This window comes from Taudactylus pleione, unplaced genomic scaffold (assembly GCF_031769625.1).
Source record: "Taudactylus pleione unplaced genomic scaffold, aTauple2 ptg000647l, whole genome shotgun sequence".
Lineage (NCBI taxonomy): Eukaryota > Metazoa > Chordata > Amphibia > Anura > Myobatrachidae > Taudactylus > Taudactylus pleione.
The window spans coordinates 835237-858461 of NW_028285049.1; the positions used below are offsets into that span (position 1 = coordinate 835237).

Sequence of the window (23225 nt, forward strand, 5' to 3'; positions counted from 1 at the left end):
AAAGACAGGATTACATACTTAGGTATTGTGCTTCCTAGCAATTTGGCAAATTTATATCCTTCTAATTATAAACCCATTATAAAAAAAATTTCGGGCGAATTGGATGGCTGGAGGAATATCACTCTGTCATATATGGGTCGCGCGAGCTTAATCAAAATGATTTCATTTCCAAGGTTAATGTAAGGTAATCCTACCTTTGCTCATTACAGTTAAGGATCTGAGGCCCTCATTCAGAGCCGCTCGTTCCGAGCGATGTTCGCACATCTGCGCATGCGTACGGTTTTTAGTACGCATGCGCGAACCAGTCAGTGCGGCCGAAAATCGTTTGTACGATATATATAGCGAGTGCCTGCTATTTTGAGTGACAGAATGAGGCGTATGTGGGTGGTAACAGGGGAAGGTGCTTGAAAACGGGGGAGTGGAATTCGAACGCAGGCGTGCTTAAAGGTCAAAACGGGCGTTTTAAGGGTGTGCATAATTAATCCAGCAGCGTCATTGACCACGTCACTTGGTTTTTTTAAACTCAGAACTGCTCGCAAAATAGCGGTTGAAAAAACCAACCACAAGAATAGCGAGCAGTTCATACGCTGTACGATGTACTCGATTAATCAAATAAATAGCGGACATGACGTATGGTGCGAGCGGCCAGGGGGCGTTTTTATCAAATAAACGAGCGTATGTTTTGCTCGCTCGTTCAGACTTAGAGGTGTGAACAGACTGTAATTTGCGAACGGATCATTTGAATAGCCACCCCTTGTTTTTGAACGAACGACCGCAAATAGCGAACGGCTCTGAATGAGGGCCTGAGTCTTTTAAATAAAATATTTAGGTCCTTTATATGGAATGGTAAGCGGTCTAAGATTAGTTTGTTAAAACTGCAACAAACCAAATTGAATGGTGGAATAAGCTTTCCAGATATCAGATTATATAATAAAGCAGCTATGATCCGTTATTTGTCAGATTGGATAAATGGATCAGAGAATTATGCCAATACCTCACTTGAGCGAGAATTTTTAGACCAGGGCGATTTGATTACGTTTCTTCACTCCCGTGACCAGGAGTTACCAATCGCAATTAAAAATAATCCTTTATTGTGGAATACAAAACGAGTATGGCACTTGATAAGACAAGAGGCGGGCCTTAACTCACACAAATCATTATTTCTTCCTCTAGTGAGAAATCCACATTTTCAGTCGGGGCAGGCGACATATCCATTCACAATATGGCGTGTGGGTGGCATTCAGAGAATAGGCTGTTTGGTAGATAAAGAAGCATGTCGGGTTTTATCTTTTAGCGAAGCTGCAGAACAGTATAATGCTTTGTTGGGGTTCCCCATGGCCTTCCTGCAGGCACAGCATTATATCAACTCAGTAATCCAGGTGTTTGTGGCGGAAGATTGGAATAATCCAGTAGATGACCTTCTTTCCAGGCCTCCAATACTCAAGAAAGCTATTTCTAATTATTATCAGTATTTTAAAATATCTTTGGATCACGCGTCCAATGCTAGGGGACTTTCGCAGTGGGTTCAAAAATTTCCTCTGTATACACCGGAAGAGTTATTGACTGCCCTTAATTATTCCTGTAAAACTTTAACATCAACAATATATGTGGAGATGTTTCTAAACATTTTTCACAGAGCATATTTGTCTCCGCATAGAAGTTTTTTAATGGGACGTTTATACTTTGCGTGATTGTTATTTTGATGTATCTGATTGTGCTTATGTGCAGTGTCTCAATAAAAGAAATTGTTTAAAAAAATAAAAAAGGGGTACTACTGGGGTTAAGGTGCATATGGATAGGAATGTTCAGTTTGAAAATAAAGGGTTGTGTCATGTTGACACGCCCCATTTTCAAGTGACCACGCCCATTTTTTGCCGCGCGCACATGGGGGGGGGGGCCCCTCCCTTTTCAAATTTGCCCTGGGCTCCAAATACCCTAGTTACGCCACTGTGCATGATGCACTGTAGTGAATACATCATAATCCTGGGAATGCAGTATAATGTATAATTAAGCACATCATTGTGATCCTGTTTTAAATACCACATAAATGCACTGTACATGTGTTAGAGGACCCCGGTACTGACTGACCAGTGTCTAAATGAGAACTGCATTAGGTCTAGTAAAGTAGAAATACTGTTAATGCCATTGTAAAAACAAAATTCAACTATCTAAGCTCCTATCACTGAGATGACGTAATTGTAGGTTAGTGAATGAATTCAGAGCTACAATGCCATCCCAGTCACTGGCAGGAACTTTCTCCATTATGCTGAAGCTCAGCGTGGATTTGCCCTGTGCCCCCTGTGGGCCAGTCTGACCCTGGACTCCTGTACTGCGAGGTTACGTGACTCTTCTAGTTGAGAAAGGGCAGTTACAGATGTGTCCTCGCTCATCTTTGCCACATATGCCGAGTCGCGCGTCCGCGTCTTGTTTGCTGCCGCGATCCATAGCATTGCATGGTGCGAATGCTGCCGAGGCCTGGTGCACTGTGGCATAGGCAGCAAATCGCATGCCGCAATGCGTGTGCCTGTTTGCCGCTATGGCGGCAAAGATGATCGAGGACACATCTATAGTAACTGATCATGTTGTTTTATTTTTATTTTGTTGTGGGTGACTAAATATATTTATTTACATATATGAAATCCATTGGGTATGTATAATATAATTGCATTTGGCCTATGTTTCCGTCTGTATTTTACTTGTCATACCTGCACATTGTATGTATAATATACTATAATGATCCACTGCAGAGCGAGCTGGGGAGTTATCTGGTGATTATAAATGAACAACAATAATAATAATAATAATAATAATATAGCCCTGAGTCGGCTTCATAGTGTTGTGAGGCAGCAACATTACAGGACAAAGAATGACGATATAGGAATGTGATTACAGTTCAGGCGCCTGTCCCAGAATGCTATTAAAGCAAGTAGTATAGTTTTCTGTAGTGCTGGGGTTATTGGGCCTGATTCAGAGCCGGACGCTCTGACCAGAGCGCTCGCTCTGAATCAGGGCCCTCCTCCATTAAAATGGAGCGTCCTCCTGGACGCTCGTATAGCTGTGGGTCACCACCCACAGCATATACGAGCGTCCAAAAAGATGGTCGCGATGGTCTTGACCATCGCGACCATCGGACTTGCGAGGGAAACCCTGCGGTCGGGTTTCCCAGCCGCAAGGCCAGGAGTGATTTTGGCTCTATCAGAGCCAAAATCACTCCCACTGACATCACTAGTGATGTCAGTGGGGCCGGCTTCTGACGGTAGGCGTTCCCATGGGAACACCTCCGTCTGGCAGGCACGCCCCCAGCACGCCGCCAAAGGGGGCGTGCTGTCAATCAACATCGACAGCACGCCCCCTTTGGTGCGAGACCCGGAGCAATGGGAAGACCGTCGCTCGCCGGGTCTCACGCATGCGCACAACGGATCTCCCTCCGTCGTGCGCATGCACAGTGGGGAACATCGACCCACTTGCGAGCGTACTGCCGCTCGCGAGTGGGTCTGAATGACCCCCATTATTCAGAGATTGAGCAGGTCTCAGTGATGCGGCAAGTTTTCTGGGTGAGGCGACAACAAAATTAAGAGATTTTATTTATTCATATTCTGGATACAAATGAATTTATGGTATTGGCCTTTTTGATATATCTAAAAATTATAAAAAAATTACAATATAATCAGCTTGTTCAAACCACCCATTTGAAAATGAGTACTTCTCAAGCTGACCACCATACGCCTAAAGATTATCTCTTCCAACCAAATGTGACAATCGACCATTTACTCCCAAACTATGGAACATGGACCACGAAAGTGGTTCAGACAAATTAGTGTTATTTTTATGGAATGAGCAGCCTTAACCACTGAATTGTTAGTTATCTATATATTTTTGTGAATGGTATTAGTAACACTTTTATATAAGCTAACTTAGAGTTTTGTTTTACTGGTTATATAAAAGATGATTGCTTATATTGTGCAAAAGGATACCAATCTCTGATATTCCCCAACAAAAACAAAGATTTAAAAAAAATATATATATATATTTGCAAGGACCACCCCCAATCTGCTTAACCACACCCACATTCAGGGGAGGTCATGGCAATGTTTGAAAGATCACACCCTTATTAGGGTCCAGGAATAGGGGTAGTCTTAAGATTGGGACCATTAGGAGTTCTGTTAAAGGTATGTAAACAGTTCTCTCTTCTATATTATAGGTGTTTTTAGACCAGGCGTGAGATATGATTTCTATATTTATGGATCCAAAGAAGACGGAGAGCACCTGCTGGGGAAGCGCACGGGGTATACAGAAGAATTGGGTAAGCACAAACCCATATTGGGCGGGATGCAGCAATGTGAGAAATGTTCAGAATGCTGAGAACTTCTAATATACACCAAGCCTTGGATTCGGTGGGCAACGCCATCTTCTGATGGGGTTACCCTATAGCAGCCTACGGGCTTCTCTTTGCAGAGTGATGTGAGAGGGATCCAATCGGGTCCCTCCCAGCACCCCCACTGTGCGTGTGTCATTCTATGCATACGCAGAATGACGCCGGAGGGTCTTGTGAGTCATAGAGCCGGAAGCCCCTCCACCGCAAAGAGCCGCTCTTACCGACAGAGCGGTCCTTTGCAGGGATCGTCATGCATACCGTTGTTACCAAAGCCGGCATGCATGTGATGACCTGGCGGAATCCATCGCATCATGAGTGCGATGCGTCATGCATCCCGTCCTAGATATGTCATAGACCTGCTTCTTTTTCTAGTTTCTTCCGTGAAGCCAAAAGTGAAATTCAGCAAGATTGAGGCCAACTCCTTGTCGTTGGACTGGAGCCCTTATCCAGTAGACGAGTCTCAGGAAGGGTTTGTTGCTAGATACAACATTTACTTGAAGAACTCCGGTGGAGACTGCACGACGGGGACTTCCGATGACCTCATACATTTGGGTAATTCACTCATAACACTTTTGTTTTAGCTCCTGGAGCTTCCTCTTAAGCTATGATTCCAGCCACCTGTGTTAAAGAAACACACACCTTCTTATCAACTAACTAGTTCAACACAGGTGACCGCAATCAAAATGACATGATTTTAGCTGTTTTTATCAATTTTAAAGAAATTCAAAGCAAAACCGAAACAAAACATTTGAGGGTGGTTTTGCCAAAATCAAAACACGGAAGTCCAAGCACATGTCTACTTTCTATACATATAGGATTGTCGGAAATCATGTAGTTGAGTGGCGTTTGGAAAAAGAAAAGCACTCAATCATTAGGCTACATTTTTCATATTTCATGCTGTATTGTAGGTGATGAGAGAGATATCATAGTACATTACGCTGTCTTTTCACACACATTTGATACAGTCTTGCTGAAATCAAATGTGTTGCTATAGTATTAAGGGGGTATATTTACTAATGTGTGGGCTTTTAGAAGTTGAGATGTTGCCCATAGCAACCAATCAGATTCTAGCTATTATCTTCTATAAGATGCTAGTTAAATGTTAAGTAGAATCTGATTGGTTGCTATGGGCAACATCTCCACTTCAAAAACCCACACATATTATATACAGTATATGTATATATATATATATATATATATATATATACATATGACTAAATATTCTCTGTAAAGCGCTGTGGAATATGTGCGCACTATATAAATGTTAATAAATAAAAATAATAATAAATAGTATAAATGTTGTAAACATTTATATGACTGTATGAAAAATCTAATGGATAATAGAAATCTAAATTGACAATAAAAATGTACCTGATTTATTGTTAGATGGCGCACATGTGTGCCGATTTTACAATGAAGATCCAAACGATATGCAGATCACGATAAATGGACTCCAATCAGATACGGCATATGAAGTAGCAGTAACAGCCGTCACAGGCGGAGGGGAAACGGCTGCTGAATTTACTAAGACCCATACGCCAGCGGGCTGTAAGTGCCACTTATATAGCAGTTGCAGCATATTATTCAGCGATGTAAGTTAATGATTTATTTAATAACAATAAAGCAATGGCATGCCACCATGACAGGACGAACTATTTGGAAGCAGTGTAAATAATTAGTAAATGCCGGAGCCTGCATGAGTAGATTGTAGAGTATAGTTTGGCATGTCTTCCTCTAAAAATACCTACATATTACCCAAACTCATTTGATTTTGCAAAGTACAAAATATATACAATAAAAATAATCTTTAGAATATATTCATGAAGTTTAGCAAAGTTACTGGTCTCTGGGCCTGATTCAGACCCGCTCGCGAGCGCTGAGCACTCGCAAGCGGGTCGATGTTGCCCAAGTGTGCATGCGCACGACGGAGGCGGCTCCGTCGTGCGCATGCGCGTGACCCGAATAACGACGGCCAAGCCGTCGTTGTGTCTCGCACCAAAGGGGGCGTGCTGTCGATGGTGATTGACAGCACGCCCCCTTTGGTGGGCGTGCCGGGGCGTGGCTGCCCAGACGGAGGCGTTCCCATGGGAACGCCTACCGTCTGGGGCCGGCCCCACTGACATCACTAGTGATGTCAGTGGGAGTGCTTTTGGCTCTGATAACGCCTTGACCATCGCGACCATCATTTTGACCGCTCGCTATAGCTGTGGGTGGTCACCCACAGCTATGCGAGCGGCCAGGAGGCCACTCCAAAAAGTAGGAGGGACAGCCCTGATTCAGAGCGAGCGCTCTGTCAGAGCGTCCGGCTCTGAATCAGGGCCTCTGTTCCTGTGGCACTCCAATGCCATTGTATTGAAGCCCCCTATAAGTCTACTGTGGTACTTGATATTCGTACTATAATATAGAGCATGATACCACTGACCTATAGAGGTATTGGAGAAATCCCCATTGTACTTCTGTTGTGAGAGCCTATCCCTTATGGGGCAGGGCCTAGGCCATGTAATTTAGCACAATTTGGTTCCACTCTGCCCCTCATCCCATATCCACGCTCCATTATGAGTCCTGGGGGTGGACCCCCAGTTGAGCCCACAACAAATATCCTTTTTTACAGTCATGAGAATAACAAGAATACTTTCCCATAGTTGTGAAGGTTTGGGTATGGGATGCCGGCTCTCAGTATGCCAGCGGTCAGACTCCGGCATCCCTGTAGGGTTAGGATACCGACACCTACAGGTAAGTATTCATAACTCTCCCTCCCTACAGCCTAAACCTAACCCCCCACCCCCACCCCGGCAGCTTAACCCTAACTCTCCCCCTAGTGCCTGCTGCTGGTGCGGGGATTCTCACCGGTGTTGGGATTCCAGCACCGGCATTCTGACAGTGGAGATGTCAACTACATCCCGTTGTGAGTACCATTGGGGTATTCCCAAGTTATATACAAGTCAGTTCCCATCAGAGCCGTATCTACCCTTTAGGAGACAACATTGCCGCCCTGGGGCAGCAAAGAAATGATCATACATAGGTTTTATTTACTGTTACTTTTTGTTAGATTTCTTTATTTGCTGCATTTTGTTATCCCAGAGGTAACAGCAGATGAGGGGGTGAGAAAGGCAGTAACTGTATTAGTGTGTATTCATTTACACTGCTGGGAACCATCAGCTGCAGATATTTCCCTGGTCACCGTACAGGTCCCTCATTTTCAGTGTTTAGTAACCTTTGTCTCTCTTTTTAGCAGGGGCGGTGATCCTTCCAATCCTACTGCCAGTTATTATAGTTTCACTGTTGGCACTAGTGTTACTCTCCATAGGATGCTGGAAAAGGGCCTGGTGAGTGTTTGTAAGCACACAATTTATACTAGAGATATAATAGAAGAAACCATTACCCATGATCCAAGTTGTTGCCAATTGGGAGGGGGGGGGCTTTTAATGGGACAGACTGAGGCAATGCGTTTTACACATACCTACATACAATTTGGAAATCTCCAAAGGCCAAGCCCTCCACAGCTCCCTCATAGGTGGACCTGTGTCAGACACACAATGGGGTTGTCGATGCTCCTCCCCCATGAGTTTCCTATTCTTATGACCAGGAAATGCACTGAAGTGAAGCAATGATAATCAGAAGTGAAAATGGGGAGGTACGGTGTACCATTAAGAAATTGGTAGCCGGTTCGCTGTACCTGCCCTTACCATCTTATCGCCGCCATTAACTGCACTCGCCACAGCGCTTGGTGGCAAGACTGGCCTTGGCGCAAGGTAGTGCTCGTGAGTAACCAGGGGGAGCCCAGCAGTTCCCAGAGCTATGGTCTTGCCCCCAGAGTGAAGAGACATGAGGGCGTGTCAAGCAGACATGCCCTCTATAACGTGTGGCCACAGCCGTCGTGACATGTGGCCACACCCATTTTAGCGTGCAGGGAGTGCCTGTAAAAGAAGTTATGCACAGTACTTGCACCGCTGCTGATAATACCTGTGTAATCTTATATTTGAGAACTCCTCCCAAAAGTCCTGTGTGAAGTCTTCTTTAAGCAATTACTTTACCTCTCACATTTTTTATGCTGTCTATGGATTCAGCATAAAGTTTAGGTTTGGTATATAACTTACCTCACACGCACCCCAGAAAATAGGAGAATTTGCTCTATAAATTTTGGGCAATACTTTCCTTGGTTATACAACCTATGTATTGTTTGGATTTTATGTATAATGACAAGTTATGTTTTTAGGCCAGACTTGAAGTCATGTCCCCAATATTGAGTGGTCATGTCCTCTCCAGCTTCATGTCCATGGCAACCGATACACATGATAGGCATAGCTAAAGTGCCAGGGCCCGGAACTCATGCCTATAGCTACATGAGCAATAAAGCAGCCAATTGTTTTGTAGATGACCTCTTGGATAATTTGTGCACAGACGTCTGCTATGTGATGTGTGTGGTACACGTGTGTAAGGGTGCATTTCTGTCTGACATCCAGGAACATGTCTAGCACATACTACAAGGGGCCATGGTGTACAGATCATCCAACAAGAGCGATTCAGTATATCTGTATGGCTGCAGTATATAGGTTTCTAACATATGAAACATATAATTACAATTTATAACATAGGAAAACATTCTAAAAAAACAAAAAAAACAAATGCAGAAATGATATCTAGATTTGTGTAACTGTAATATATTTTTAAAGTATATTTCTGTTTTTTCTAGGCTTAAAGAAATATGCTATCCTGATATTCCGGACCCAAATAAGAGCAAAATCCTCTCCTTCACTGCACTGAAGGTAAAGAATGAAATCTTAGTAAGAACGTTCCTCTCGACATTCTATGGGGTATATTTACGAAAGTGAGAGTTTTTAGAAGTGGAGATGTTGCCCATAGCAACCAATCAGATTCTAGCTATTATCTTCTAGAAGTTGCTAGATAAATGTTAAGTAGGATCTGATTGGCTGCTATGGGCAACAACAACTCCATTTCCAAAGCAAAAACTCTCATTTTAGTAAATTATACCCCTATGAATTCTGAATTGGGACCCTGCCCCTCTTAAAAGTGGGGGTGGTATACTGGGGAAAGGGCGTGGCCTGGTGGCAAACCCTGTTTCCGTTAGTCTTGGGGTCATGACCTGCGCGCAGGTTCACCCCTCCCCTGCACTGTTTAGATGCCTTTCATATGCGCACAGCTTCTATTCAGTATTTGCCCGCTGCAGAGTAGCGATAATTGGTTGCTCCCCCAACCTCCCGCCGAAAAGAGGGACTATGCCTCCGATATCAGGATGGTTGGGAAATATGGTAAAAATGCATTTTAATGTCTGTGATAGGACGGGATTTTCTTTGCCACCCTGTGGGGACTCCACTTAGCGTCAGTAAATCAGCGCCTTTTTTCTGATCCTTATCAGCAGTGCATAGCATTTATTGTCACTTCTTTTTTTTGTTTCCCAATCATTTTTCATACTTAGAACTAGGTCTGGAAACAGAAAGAAATTGGTGAAACCATTTCAAAAAGTAATATAAGCGTCTGAAGCTGCTAGAAATGTTATACCAGCTTTAGGGTGTGTATATCAGCGCCGTATTAAGGGCCACGTGGCAAAATGATTTAAGGCTTATGGTGCATACACACGGTCAGATTTCTCTTCAGATCTGAACGATAACGATTTAAAAAATCGTTCAATCGTTCAGACATGTCAGATTATCCTTCAGATATGAACGATTGAACGATTTGACCAACAATTTGAACTATGAACGATTTTTGACTGCATTAAAATGAATGGAATCGTCCAAGTCTGACTGCAAACACATCAGATGTCAGATATCGTTATCTGACCATCTGGAACACGCATCGTTCATCGTTCAGACATGTCAGATTATCCTTCAGATATGAACGATGAGCGTTCCAGATGGTCAGATAACGATATCTGACATCTGATGTGTTTGCAGTCAGACTTGGACGATTCCATTCATTTTAATGCAGTCAAAAATCGTTCATAGTTCAAATCGTTGGTCAAATCGTTCATCTGACAAATCTGACCGTGTGTATGCACCTCTATTGTGAGAAGCGGAGGAGGTGTGACCAGTGCTGGGTGGGTGTGGCCACTACCACATGGGCGTGTACATCCCCTACACTGCCAGCCCCAAAGTCTCCCTAAAAGTAAAATTAGAAATCTATCATATTTTTGTGAGGAAAATAGAAATACAATTTTAATATTTACGATTTATGGCCAGCTGGTGGTTGGTCATTATCAGAGGCTGTCATGATGATGGGCCTATTTTTATGTGGAGACCTGGAGCTGTAGTCTGATCAACCCCATTGTTACATATTTTACTAAGCGTAACTATATGGGGAGAGCTACATGCAGGGATTATGCTCTCTGTAGCAGACACACTTAGCAATTACAATTTATTTGCTCATATACGCTACTGACATTCTCGTCCCCGCATTTATTTCAGCCTGCGACATGAAGCACGAGTGTCATTTGGCGTTGCTGACAATCTGGTAAATCTAGTTGTGCATGGATGCCAGTCTGATTTTGGGTCAGTTCTCCATCGTGTTATAAATATAACCCAAAGTTGCAGAGGATGAAGGACCTGATTCAGAGTTGGGAATAGTGAGAGATATCTCTCTCAACTGATCATCTTGGTGAAACCATGCTGCACTGCAGGTGGGGCAGATTTATAATGTGCAGAGAGATGTAGATTTGGGAGGAGTGTTTCCAAACGGACATCTAAATTGTAGAGTAATAATAAAGCTGTGCAGGATTTGTGGGCTACATGCAAAAGCAGCCAGTATTTACCCCACATGTAAAAAAAACTTTATGTATTTACACCCCTTGAAATTACAATATGGTTTGTTCAGGTTCACAGTTGAGAGAGATATCTCACTCTATTCCCAACTCTGAATCAGGCCCTAAATCCATTGTACAGCACGATCTAATGCAGACCAGGAATGAAGGAACCTGAGGTTCTCGTGCAGTAACCGTTGCACCCAGATGCGCTACCTCATTCTCATAATTAGCAGGTGTGACATGCATGTTTTTTATTAACAGGGGGCAGCAGACAAAAACTGCAGACCAACAGACATGGAAAGTTTTCCCCAGAAGGTGGAAGTTGTCATTATGCAGGAAAATTTAGAGTTCACACGTTGTGAAGACAACAATATTACAACGGATAATCAACTAGACTTGCTTTATGCCTGTATACAGAAAAATGAACAGGTCAGGTGCGGATTACACTCCCATTATTCTACTGGTGGTAGTGAAACGGCAAACACCTTGAACAAAACAATAGATGAACCGTTAGAGGCACATCTAACTAAGTACCAGGAGTTCTTCAACCAGAACTACACCAGCTCGCCTGATCTAGCCTTTGATTGTTTGACAAGTCCAGGATATAGACCTCAAGCAGACAGTGGTCCTCACACAACAGATGATGCACTTGGGCAAAGTATCTTCAGTCATTTGACAGCTACCTATCTGGAGGCAAGCCCCGATGAAGCGGATGTGTGTTTTGGAAATGCTCCTGATCTAGAAAGGGAGCCGAGGAGCCCAGCTTCAATAAACTCAACCACATACATACTTGTAGACTGAAGGAACACAAGAAACTTTATATGGAACTTACGTAAATGTGGAGATCTTAAATACATATTTATGGACATGGACGTATACACACAGTTTAGCATTAAATACAGGACTTCGGTTAGGTAACATCCTAGCTTTGAACGAGTGCATGGAGGACAAGAAAAACACATAGACAATTCATTGGAACGCCATGTATTATACTACCTGCAGTTTCCTATTTTGCAATGTTAAGGGCTTTAAATGTACCTGTTGTAGAAGGTTCAATCATTGTGGGGGCTGACCTAGTATACATTTGACTAGGAATCTGTGCTGAGGTGACATCAGTGGTACCCCTTGAATTTATAGGCTGTATTCTTGGCAATATTGGTTCAATCCACGAAATAGCTACCTCTAATGTACAGTATTTAGGCAACAGGAAAATTTTAAACTAGTACTAATAATTTAAACTAGTAAAGGGTCACCTCAGTATCAGACCACTGCTCTGTCCCACTCTCCCCCATTCTGTTGCGCCCCCATGGTGTACATACCGTGTTCCTCATGGCGAGGTCCTCCTGCTCTCCTCCTAGGCTAGGGTCTGTCCCTAGCAATGGTTCCTCTTCATTCCTCTCTATAGCAGGTTCCCTTGCTATAAGGTACAGTAGGTGCTTCCATGAAAGAACAGAGAGTGACTATCAGCCTGGCAGTTCTGCACTGGTCAGGACAGTATATTCAGAGAGGTAGGATTAGTGATGTCACAGTAATTCACATGATTACATTCTCAATGTTGAATAGCAAATGAATAGCTTCCTGGTAAGGAACTGTCATGATTAGGGCTCCTATGTGTCCAAGCTATTGCTGGACAGTCACAGTGTTTTTTTATTTGAATACGAATAGAGTTAGAGCAGCAAGGGGCCTATTCATCAAAACATAATTATCACATGCCTCCTGCCCTAAACTATCACTTCCGAAAAACTGCTAACAGGCTGCAGACTTCACTGCCCCCCCCCCCCCCCCCTTCCCCGCGCGGGTGTACGATCCGGACACCCCCGCCTCCCCCTTTGGGAGTACAGTCCGGCCCCCCCCTCACACTCGCAGGTTTGCAACCACCCCTCCCCGGTGTCTTTCCTGGCTTCTTTGTGCCGCCAAATCTACTTAGCCCGGCTCAGCTGTCTTCTTTCGGTGAGCCGAGCTCCGGGGCTCTGCAGTGCAGACACAGCAGGAAGGGATCTGTATAGATCCCTGTGATGTGTGTCTGCCTTGTAAATCTTCACAGTCTGCCGTGAAAACTGCAGCCTGTGAAGGTTATCGGGGGCTGAATGCCACCTGAAAGTGGAGTTCAGTAACACCATCAAGTTCTGAAAAAAATGCTTTGTCGAAACTTGATGAATAGCCCTGACACTTATTTTTTACAAAAATGTGTGAAATTGTTCACTGAAAATTTTAATTTTCACATGCTTTTGGGAAAAATAAGTGATGATGAATAGGCCCCCAATTGTATCTGTACTTTGGGCTCCATTTAACATTAATACTGGTTTCCGGCAACATATTTAGAAATATGCTGCTAGTATTAACGGTTACTTACCTGTTCTGCGAGGTTCCACAGTGTCCTCCTCCTCTGTTGATGGGTTGCTGAATAATTTATTAACAGTTTCTTATATAGCGCAGCATATTCCGTTGCGCTTTACAATTGTAAGCATTAATAGAACAAAACTGGGTAATAACAGACAGATGTATAGGTAGGAAGGCCCTGCTCGCAAGCTTACAATGTGCATGTGTGATGGCTCTCTGCATATAGAACTGCATGGGGACTCACATAGCCTGGAAGTCATCAATGAAGACGGAAAGACTTTGCTGGGTCACCATTACCACCGGTGGCAATAGTGACCCAATAGATGGCTTAAGCTAAGCTTACAGCAGTTCGCTAAATACTACACAGATGTCATAACCCCTTTAGTGAGTGCTGAAGTGGTTACAACTCATTCTTAAATGGAGCCCTTTATCTCCTGCTTGTCTGCATGTCACTTAAATTGAAGTTGGAGGGCGGTATACAACCTGTGACCAATTGGATACCAGACTATAGACAGTTAAAGGTCGACAATGTTTAGATAGACATCAGATGTTAGGCAACACAGTTCGCCAGGGACAAAAGGTCGATACACTACAGGTCGAATGTCAACGGGTACAAATGGTTGACAGGGCCAAAAGGTCCGCACTAAAATGGTCGACAAGTTTTTTTTTTAGGGTTAGGCACCTACCCCGATGGTTACGATTAGGCACCGGGAGGGAGGGTTAGACACTTACTATTGTGAGAAGGGCGCTATACAAATATAACACAATCTCCTTTCCCACTAACACCTGTGGTGCACACATGCCTCCTGGTGCTAAGTCACTTTTGGGTAGGATTCATTCATACCTCTACCCGATAGTCACTCACCCATACCCAATTCCAGCATGGCCAACTGTTGACGCATTCATTGGGGATTGGTGCAGTTGGCGGATTACTTCACACAAGGATACGTCTAGATAGGTGTTCTTTCCCCCCCTTCCTGAAAAACAATATAGGCTTTTATTTCCGCCTCATCGGGGCTTATGTAATAGGTTGCGAGCTGCAGCCCCTGCGAGTCTTCCCGTATTTTTAAAGCCGCAATAATTTTAAAGGCAAAAACCAAGCTGATTTTGCCTCTAAAATGATTGCCGCTTTCAAAATACAGGAAGACTTGCAGGAGTTCCCACAGTGGCTGCAAGTTCCAGCATAGTGCATGAGCCCTATCACCATGTGATCAGGACCCAGGGCAGACTCCAGCACCCCTACCCGCAGCTTCCATTGTATATTTGGCTGCAGGGTGATGTATGACAGAATAAAGAGAGGGTGTGATGAATGGATGAGTGTCCTGGACATAGCTGTACGTTCCAGACCTAAGTACTACTGCATTTCCAGGAACAATTTCTGACCCTTTTTTAATTAATGAGCCAACATGTCTGATGACATTGTTTTGTGTGTGGGGGCCGATCTATCTATCTCTAGTCATTACTTGTATTATACAGATACAAAGACCTGAAGACCTGCCTCTGTGGCCTATCGTCACTCACCAGCATGAACAGATTAAACTGATTGAATAAATACATTTTAATATTAGACATATTTTGTAGCACAATAGGTGGGAATATAAAACTAGGAGAGCAATAGTGTTTATGCACCTAGGTACCATTGGATTACATGTAATATACTATATAGATTTACTTATAACAATTTATATGATAGGATTTTTTTTTTTACAATTTTGTACCAGAGTGATATTTTTATGTACATTAAATAATTATAATTTGTTTAAAAAAATAATACTAGGTTCATTAATAACATTATCTGATAATTGAAATATAGAAAACAGTAACTTACAACAAAAAAAAAATTAGAGGTTGACAAATCTCAGTCCCATTGAGAATGGAAAAAAAGGAATATACTGAAAAAGTCTGCAAGAGGAGTAACGGGTCTCCATAAACACAAAGATCAGCCATGTAATAAGTTCTCTAAATGGTTTCAGAGGCTGACGCCCATCCTTCATCTTCATGTTGAGCAGGAAAATCTCTATCACAGGCTGCACAGATATCATATTGCGGTGACTTGCTGTCACATAGGTTCTATATGGGTACTAATAAAGGGCAAACCTGTGTCTCTAGTCCGACTTTGCATAAATTAAAGTACCACATGATAAAGGGGCCATCCTTTGAGTGGTTACCTTTCAGCTGTTTGGATTGGACTCAGTTCTGCTTCTGGAAGCGGGTTTACTCCGTTTGTATTGTGCAAAAAAAAACTGTGCAACTGAGATAGTAGCTGCTCAAGTGGTTACTGTCCTTTCATTAACCTGCCCAGCGTTTCTCGTATAACACTGAGTGCATAAAGCACGGTCTCCTGTTTAGGTTCCACAGCGGAAGCAGCAGACTGGTGTACCTGGTTAGCCAGCCCGCACTTAGCATGCAACACCAGATTGTGCGTCACTGGGACTGATGAGAAGGTAAGACCCTATACTGCGTAAGCTCCCTTCCCTCCCAAACTTCTCTGTGATCGACCTGTGCTTAAAGACAGGAAAAGACACAGGGGAAGAGGAGAAGCCACACTATGTAACATCTGGGCATGCTTGTCTACTGACTTTACTGACTTTAGAAGAGAGCTAACCTATTGTATGAGTTGCCATTGGAGTATTGAAGAGGAAAATTAGAATTTTGGTTCTTACCTATAAATCTCTTTTTCCGAGTCCATCTGGGGGACACTTGACCATGGGGCATAGTGAAGGTTGAACAGCTAGCACTTAAAAGGTTAACTTTTTGTAGTATAAAAGCTCATCCCCTCCATCCCTTTCCTCAGTTTGAACTTAAAAAGCCCCAAGGATAGGTTAAAGAAAAAAATTAGGACAGTATCGCCTTTACACACGCACAACCAAACAAGGGAGGGATCATAGTGTCCCATAAATAGACTTGGAGAAAGAGATTTAATGGTAAGAACCAAAAATGTTCTCCTTCCTCTATCTGGGGGACACTCTTTACCATGGGGATGTACAAAAGCAGCCCATAGGGGACAGTATGTTTAGAGTTGACTGAACCCGATACTTTCTGTCCAAAAGAAACATCCCTGGCCACAAAGTCATAAAATCTGTAAATAAATTGGTGAAAGTATGAAACCAGGACCATATAGCTGCTGTGCAGAAACTCCATGCCTCAAACCAAGCGAGAGGAATGAACTGAGATCCTGGGTGGGATATGTCGTTCAGCCCCCTCATAGGCCTGCTGAATTGTGGCACTAATCCATCTGGCCATAGCTTGCTTGGACGCTGGCCAACTTCTTTTCTTGTAATCATAAGGAATACGTAAACGGTCAGTCATTCTTATACTGGTTGTCCTCTCCAGATAAACTCTTCGCACTCTAACCACGTCTACTGACCCATATCAGTTGTCTTGCTTGATTTAGCAAAAGTCTGGATCCTACTGAGAATTCACACAACATAAATACAGACACATACATAAATATCTGAACAGGGAAAAAAATAAATAAAATAAAAAAGACTACTTGTCAGATACTTATCTCAGACTTCCAGCCACGTGAAGTCCCTGAGAGGAGTGTGAAGAAAGATGCTTCACAGCAGTCATCAGCTGAGTCTACTTTCTGGTGTTGAACTGTACCATGTGCTGCAACTCCTCCAGGCTGTGTCTTACCCTTTTGGATAAGGGTAGGCACTGGGTGCATCCACTCACAACTATGTCCCTTTCAGTAAAATGAGAAACGGGGTCAATGCCGTATATCCGGGCTCCCCACCCGCTTTTCAGTAGCCTGGATGGCCTGGTCCGGATTAGAGATAGCCATCGGTGGGGAGTCCTTTGATGGTCATCTTCTATGGTTCCATCGGTGATTATAATTGATGGCACAAAATCATCTATGGTGTACATAGGCGGCAGTGTCAATAGTGTGGATCCTCTGCTGTCTACCCACCACTCAAAGTATGCAAAATATTTTGTTTTATTTATCTGAACATCCCCCGTGAACAAAAAGACAAAACCAAAAACTACGTGTGTTTTAATATATTTTATTAAATATATCCCTTTAATCAGATTATTCTTCAGAATGCTTTCAATGCTTTTAGATATTACCCATACATAATATACAAGTTGAGGGACAGGGGATGTAAAAAATAAATAAATAAAATGAATAATTTGGAACAAGCCTTTTTAGAATTATACACAACTCAGATATTCTGTGCTGAAGGTATAAATAACTGTCTTCTATATTACAAATGTACAATATGAATGAGTATATAAGAAGCACAAATCTGTTCACAGACCCACAGACATTACTTCCATCCAAGAGTAGCAGTGACTCTAATTGCCACAATTTCTTGAGCATCATTTAGCAGAAATTCACCATAGAAAGTGCTGTTATAGTCACTTCACTCACAAAACATGTCCTTTTCTTACACGGTTTCATTATGATTAAATCCCTCAAGAGATTTGAGTTATCCCCCCAAAAAAGACATAGGTGGTATATGTAACAGCCTGCACGATACAGGCATTGGCGAGTTTTCGCAGCGAGTCTGCCTGCTGCTTTAAAGGGGCAATCATTTAAAAAGCAAACCTAGAGATTTTTCCTGTTAAATGATCGCTCCTTTAAAACATCAGAGACTCTCCGAAACTCGCTGTTGCCCGCATTGCGCAGACTATTACATTTACACAATAGTAAATTTACTAAGCTTTTCACATCTACCGTGTCCTTGACTATTTCATCCACCGAATTTAATATTACAGTACATACAAAATACAGCTGGTGTTGTAAACATTATTGCCCCTTTATCCAGCCAACTAAACTGCAGAAGATACTGCAGATTTGAAAAGCACCGCTAAGTACATTTTCCCCATAGTGTATAGCTGGTGTTCCGCCAGAACAATCCTTGGGGTCCACCGCCTGCATAGACCTTCTTGTTCAAATGTCCAGTCCAATAGATTTATACCCTTTTTGCGTAATGCGGGTAGGTGGATATGGGAGGTCAGCTCGTTTCCCCCTCTACTAGTGCTGCATAATCTTCTGTGTGTTGTTTTTCTAAGTCTAACAATAAAAGAGGGCATATTAATCCCTATGATGACCGTAAGTACAGCTCGCATGGCCACCCAGAGGAACACAGGACATAGATGGGGAGAAGACCACTGTACGCTGCAACTATGCTCTTCTGATCGATGATCCCCATTCTGAAGTTCAGTTTCATTCGCTTCCATTCAACAGTAGGTAAACAGTACACATAAATAAGAGCATTTGACATATACTTGTTACTGGCATTGGGAGGCTACTGTAAACTTTTCCCAAAGTGTTTACTCGCACTGTATCAGAATCGGATACCGTATGATAAGTGTAAGCTCTCACGAGCAGGACCCTCTTCCCTCATGTGCTTTTCCTTATCATCTTATCTCATCTCCTCCCCATTGCCTTCAACGGCAACCAACCCTTGTGTTCTGCCGCCCTACTGCTTATTGGAGTATTATGACTGCTGATGCAGCAACATTTACAAACCACGTCCTGCAATGTTCTGTACTGTAAGTCACTTTTGTTCCTGTTTTTGTACTTTGTAAGGCGCTGTGGACCCTTTACGGCAGTATACAAATAAAGGATAATAATAACTGCACAACGCTAGATGGGTATATATAGGGACACTGCAAACAATGGCTTCTATCTTGAGATTCCCTTACGAGGTGTTGTGCTGGTATTAACTACACTAGTAAAGCAAATGTAATTTATGACAGTTGTATCAACCTAATACAATTCCAGAGTATACAGTATAACAGACTACAACGTTCCACTGCTATTCTGATCTAAGTAGAGTACCCCGAGCAGTAAAATGCTGCACTCCTTTTGGCTTCGGTGATAATAGTTACACACATCGCTCGGAATTACGGAGCCCAACATCGCAGATTTTCCTGTACACCCCTATGGAGTATGGGGGAAAATCTTGCAGTAGCCACGAGGTGTCGGCAAACGGCAGGAACGCAGACATTGCAGCCATCACGCAGCTTTGAAAAGCCCCCTTAGAGTTTATACTAAACTGTGATACAGCAGAACTGGCTTTATACTTCAGATTACGCAGTTTGCTGCTGTCAATTATCGTTATGATACGTCTAAGCACAATACCAAAGACAGTTATGCGGTGTGCAAGGCAAGGTTTTAACAAAATGATTAATACATTCCATCTCAGAAATATCTCCAGGATCAGACCCTCATCCACTCTCTGGTCATCTCCCAACTGGACTACAGTAATCTCCAATCTGGCCTCCCTGACTCCCATCTTTTTCCACTCCAAATTTGACCTCAATGCTGCTGCCCAGCTCATCTTCCTCTCCAAACATACTACATCTGCCTCTCCCTCTCCTGCAAGCCCTACACTGGCTCCCCCTCCCCTTCAGAACCCAATTCAAACTCATCACTCACTTACAAAGCCCTCGCCCATTCCTCTTCTATTACATCTCTGACCTTATCTAGTTCACACTTCCACAAATGAATGCCGCCTTTCCTCCCAACGGATTACTTACTCCCACCTCCAAGACGTTGCCCATGCTACTCCTTTCCTCTGGAACGCTCTCCCTCTCACTATCAGACTCTTCGCCACCCTACAAAACTTCAAATTGGCTCTCAGGACCCACTTCTTTATCAAAGCTTTCCAGCTCTCATCCTAACACATTGCTCTATGCTCACTGTAAATCCCCCTACTGTGTCACCCCTGTCTGCCCCTCCCTTGAGAATGTAAGCTCTCACTACCAGGGCCCTCTTCCCTCATGTGCTTTGCTTTCACTTATACCATCAGGGACGTGCAGTCAGGATAGGCAGAGCCTCCCCTGTCATACTCCCTGTCAGACTGCAGAGTTTTGACTACAAAGATGATTAGAATAATACAAAGATGATATATATATATATATATATAACTTACAAATATCTTCTTGTATTATTCTGATCGTGTTTATAGGCAAAACTCACCAAGATTGCAGCACTCCCTGGAAATACAGGGAAAGATGGGGCAGTAAGAGCTCAGCCTCACCTTTGATAGCTCAGACACTTCCTGAAGCTAGAGGCTGGGCCACGAAGCAACCAATAAAACACAGAGAAAAAGAGCTAATGGGGTCATGCCTCACAGTGAGGGGGCGTGCCTTGAACTTTGATGGCCACCTGATCTGATACTACCCAGTGCCTCCCCATCCATTGTCCTGACCGCACGTCCCTGTATACCATCATCTCTTGGGTCCTGCCACCCTGCTGTGTATTTGGGTATTATGGCTGCTAATTCAGCAATGTTTATAAACCATGTCCATGTTCTGCAGTGTTCTGTACTGTAAGTGACTTTTTTTTGTTTCTCGTTCTGTTCTGTATCTTGTAAGGCGTTGTGGACCCCTGGTGGTGTCATATAAATAAAGGATGATAAAAATAATTTTCAGTTTAAAACAATCAAAAAAAAGTACTACTATACGGCAATAAATCTACTATTAAAGTTCCAGTTTGGTCATTGTTGCCCTTGAAGAACGGTATCCGGATTAAAGATCGACACGGCTAGAGGCACAAGGAGAAGGGTAAGATTAGGCTTAAATTACAAAAGAAAACAAAACACACGTCAACCATTTGTCCCTGTCGACCTATTGTTTGTCTACTGTCTGTTGTCGATCTTCTATACCACACCCTTGAAGGACAGAGGGAACTCTAAGGGAACATCCAGAGGGATAATCCTTCCCCCACTTTTCATGGAACTGTGACGCAGTCTTAATTTTTACACGTCTATAAATGTCACATACATACCTCAGCACCTCTTGCAGAATTCCAGCCAAATGAGCGGAATTAATCAAACATCAGATACACTACAAAATATCAGTCTGGAAGAAATTCTATAACACTATGGACCTCATTCAGAGGTGGTCGCACGGAGCGATAGGACGTAGTGAGCGATGTCTTTTTCAACTGCGCATGCGCACACATGGCAGTGCGCATGCGCAAGCCTGTCTTTCCGACCGCAATCCTCTTGCTCGCTAGTCACTACGAGGTCGTAGCTGTGATTGACATTTCGTGCCGTTTGTGGGTGGTTACAGGGGAAGGTGCTTGTGAACGGGGGTGTGGTGGCACGAACGCAGGCGTGGTTGACCTTAAAAAGGGCATTTTAAGGGCGTGCATATATTACTGAGCGAGTCATCGCACACATCATCTCGTTGCAATAACGATGCTCCTGCTCGCAGAGCTAAGGGTAGCCCAAGGTCTACCTAAAGCATTGCGAGTGCAGGCGATGGTTTCTGCCTCAACCTACGTCAGCACGATTAACACCTGTTACATTGTTAATTGCCTACAGACATAGGTTGCCGCCTGCGACCGACTCTGAATTAGCCCGTAGAGATAGGAGGTGTGCTTTCATTGTTGTGGGTGTTTCCGCGCTTACGATGCGCGTTGCGACTGAGCGCTCGTTTTGCATATTTTCGATCACTTTGGGTGCGACCGATCGCTCCCGAGCGACCGCCTCTGAATGAGGTCCTATATCCTTTACAAAAACGCAATACTACCCGTCTCATGTGCCACTTTGTGCCATCAGGTATGTGTGTTACTGTGCTAACTTTACAACAGACAGGCACACTTTAAATAAGAAACTGCTCTTACGAGTTTCATTTTACTTTGAGTACATAAATGTGACACAAAAGTAAAGAGTCCCCTTACTGTGAAACCTGACATGAACTTTTGAGAATTCGAAAGTCCCTACAACTCAAATCACAGCACTGTATTCAGCTGGCCAAGAAAGGAAATCACTTACAAAACTCTACTTAATGTTACTACTCTTGACTTCAGACATTAACGAGACTCTAACCAGAATTATATTAGGAGAAACCAGAATTATATTAGGCATGGGGTCCAGCAGTAGGCTGATCTAATAGGTGTACAGCAGCATCAGTGTATGGTGGGGGAGGTAAATTAAGCTTTTGGTGCGCTGATGCATCTAACACTACTGGAAACCTATCGCGCTAGAGTTTATACCTTTATATATGATCATTAAGACAAGACAAAAATTATATAGGGCATAACGAGCTCCCATAGTTTTACCCCTTATTGTAAATTTCCAGCATCACATGACTTTCTGTGGTAGAGATTTGATATGTACACAGTACCGCATTGCGTTCCCATGCGGCTTTGCATTAGAAGTCAATCACACGTATATAAGCATATATTCATGCTCGGGTGAAAGTGCAATGGGTTCTCATATAGCTGCGGTGTGCTTTATGGCACCAAGATTGGCATTGGGTAACATAAAAAATGAGACATCCAATAAAAAAAACGGCAAACAAAAAAACACCTGCCAATAAATGACATTACAACTGGTCTTACATTAACTGTTAAGTGTAGAAGTTGGTCTTTCAGTAGACCCTGGTCCCCTGTGGAATGGTCGGCCTATTTTGAAAATATATATATTTAAAAATTCCCTCCATGTAGTTGTGTAACAACAAAACTTTACAACAAGGCTTAGGGGTGATTTATCAAGAGGACAAGAGGAGGTATTATCCACAGCAACATATACATTTTTAATAAATCTCCCCCTTTCTCTTATGTGATGGGGCAGAGTTTTATAGGTAACAGTAGGACTGTGGTGTTAGGCGATGGCACTTTGGACTATACAGTAAGTTAGCATGGGCGGAGAGTCCGTTTCTAAAGAGGACGTTGAAGGAATACTACATATACTGCTGTGTAGTAACCAGAGACAAGCACAGGACACATACAGTATTGGTAGTACTGTGGGGATGGGGGAGCTATTGGTATAAGGAATACTACAT

General features: G+C 43.1%; 1 protein-coding gene across 3 annotated transcripts in view; it reads left to right on the forward strand.

Moving 5' to 3' along the window:
* Positions 1–15207, forward strand: part of OSMR (oncostatin M receptor) — a 108143-nt gene extending 92936 nt beyond the window's left edge. For 2 of the 3 annotated variants that reach the window (XM_088455244.1, XM_088455245.1), the window contains exons 13-18: positions 4202–4303; positions 4748–4927; positions 5762–5923; positions 7608–7701; positions 9069–9141; positions 11397–15207. In XM_088455244.1, coding sequence (XP_088311370.1) covers positions 4202–4303; positions 4748–4927; positions 5762–5923; positions 7608–7701; positions 9069–9141; positions 11397–11936 — 1151 coding nt within the window. In that variant the 3' untranslated portion in view covers positions 11937–15207. The remainder of the gene's footprint in view (positions 1–4201; positions 4304–4747; positions 4928–5761; positions 5924–7607; positions 7702–9068; positions 9142–11396) is intronic. The other variant, XM_088455246.1, reaches the window with a different exon arrangement.
* Positions 15208–23225: the final 8018 nt, after the last annotated feature.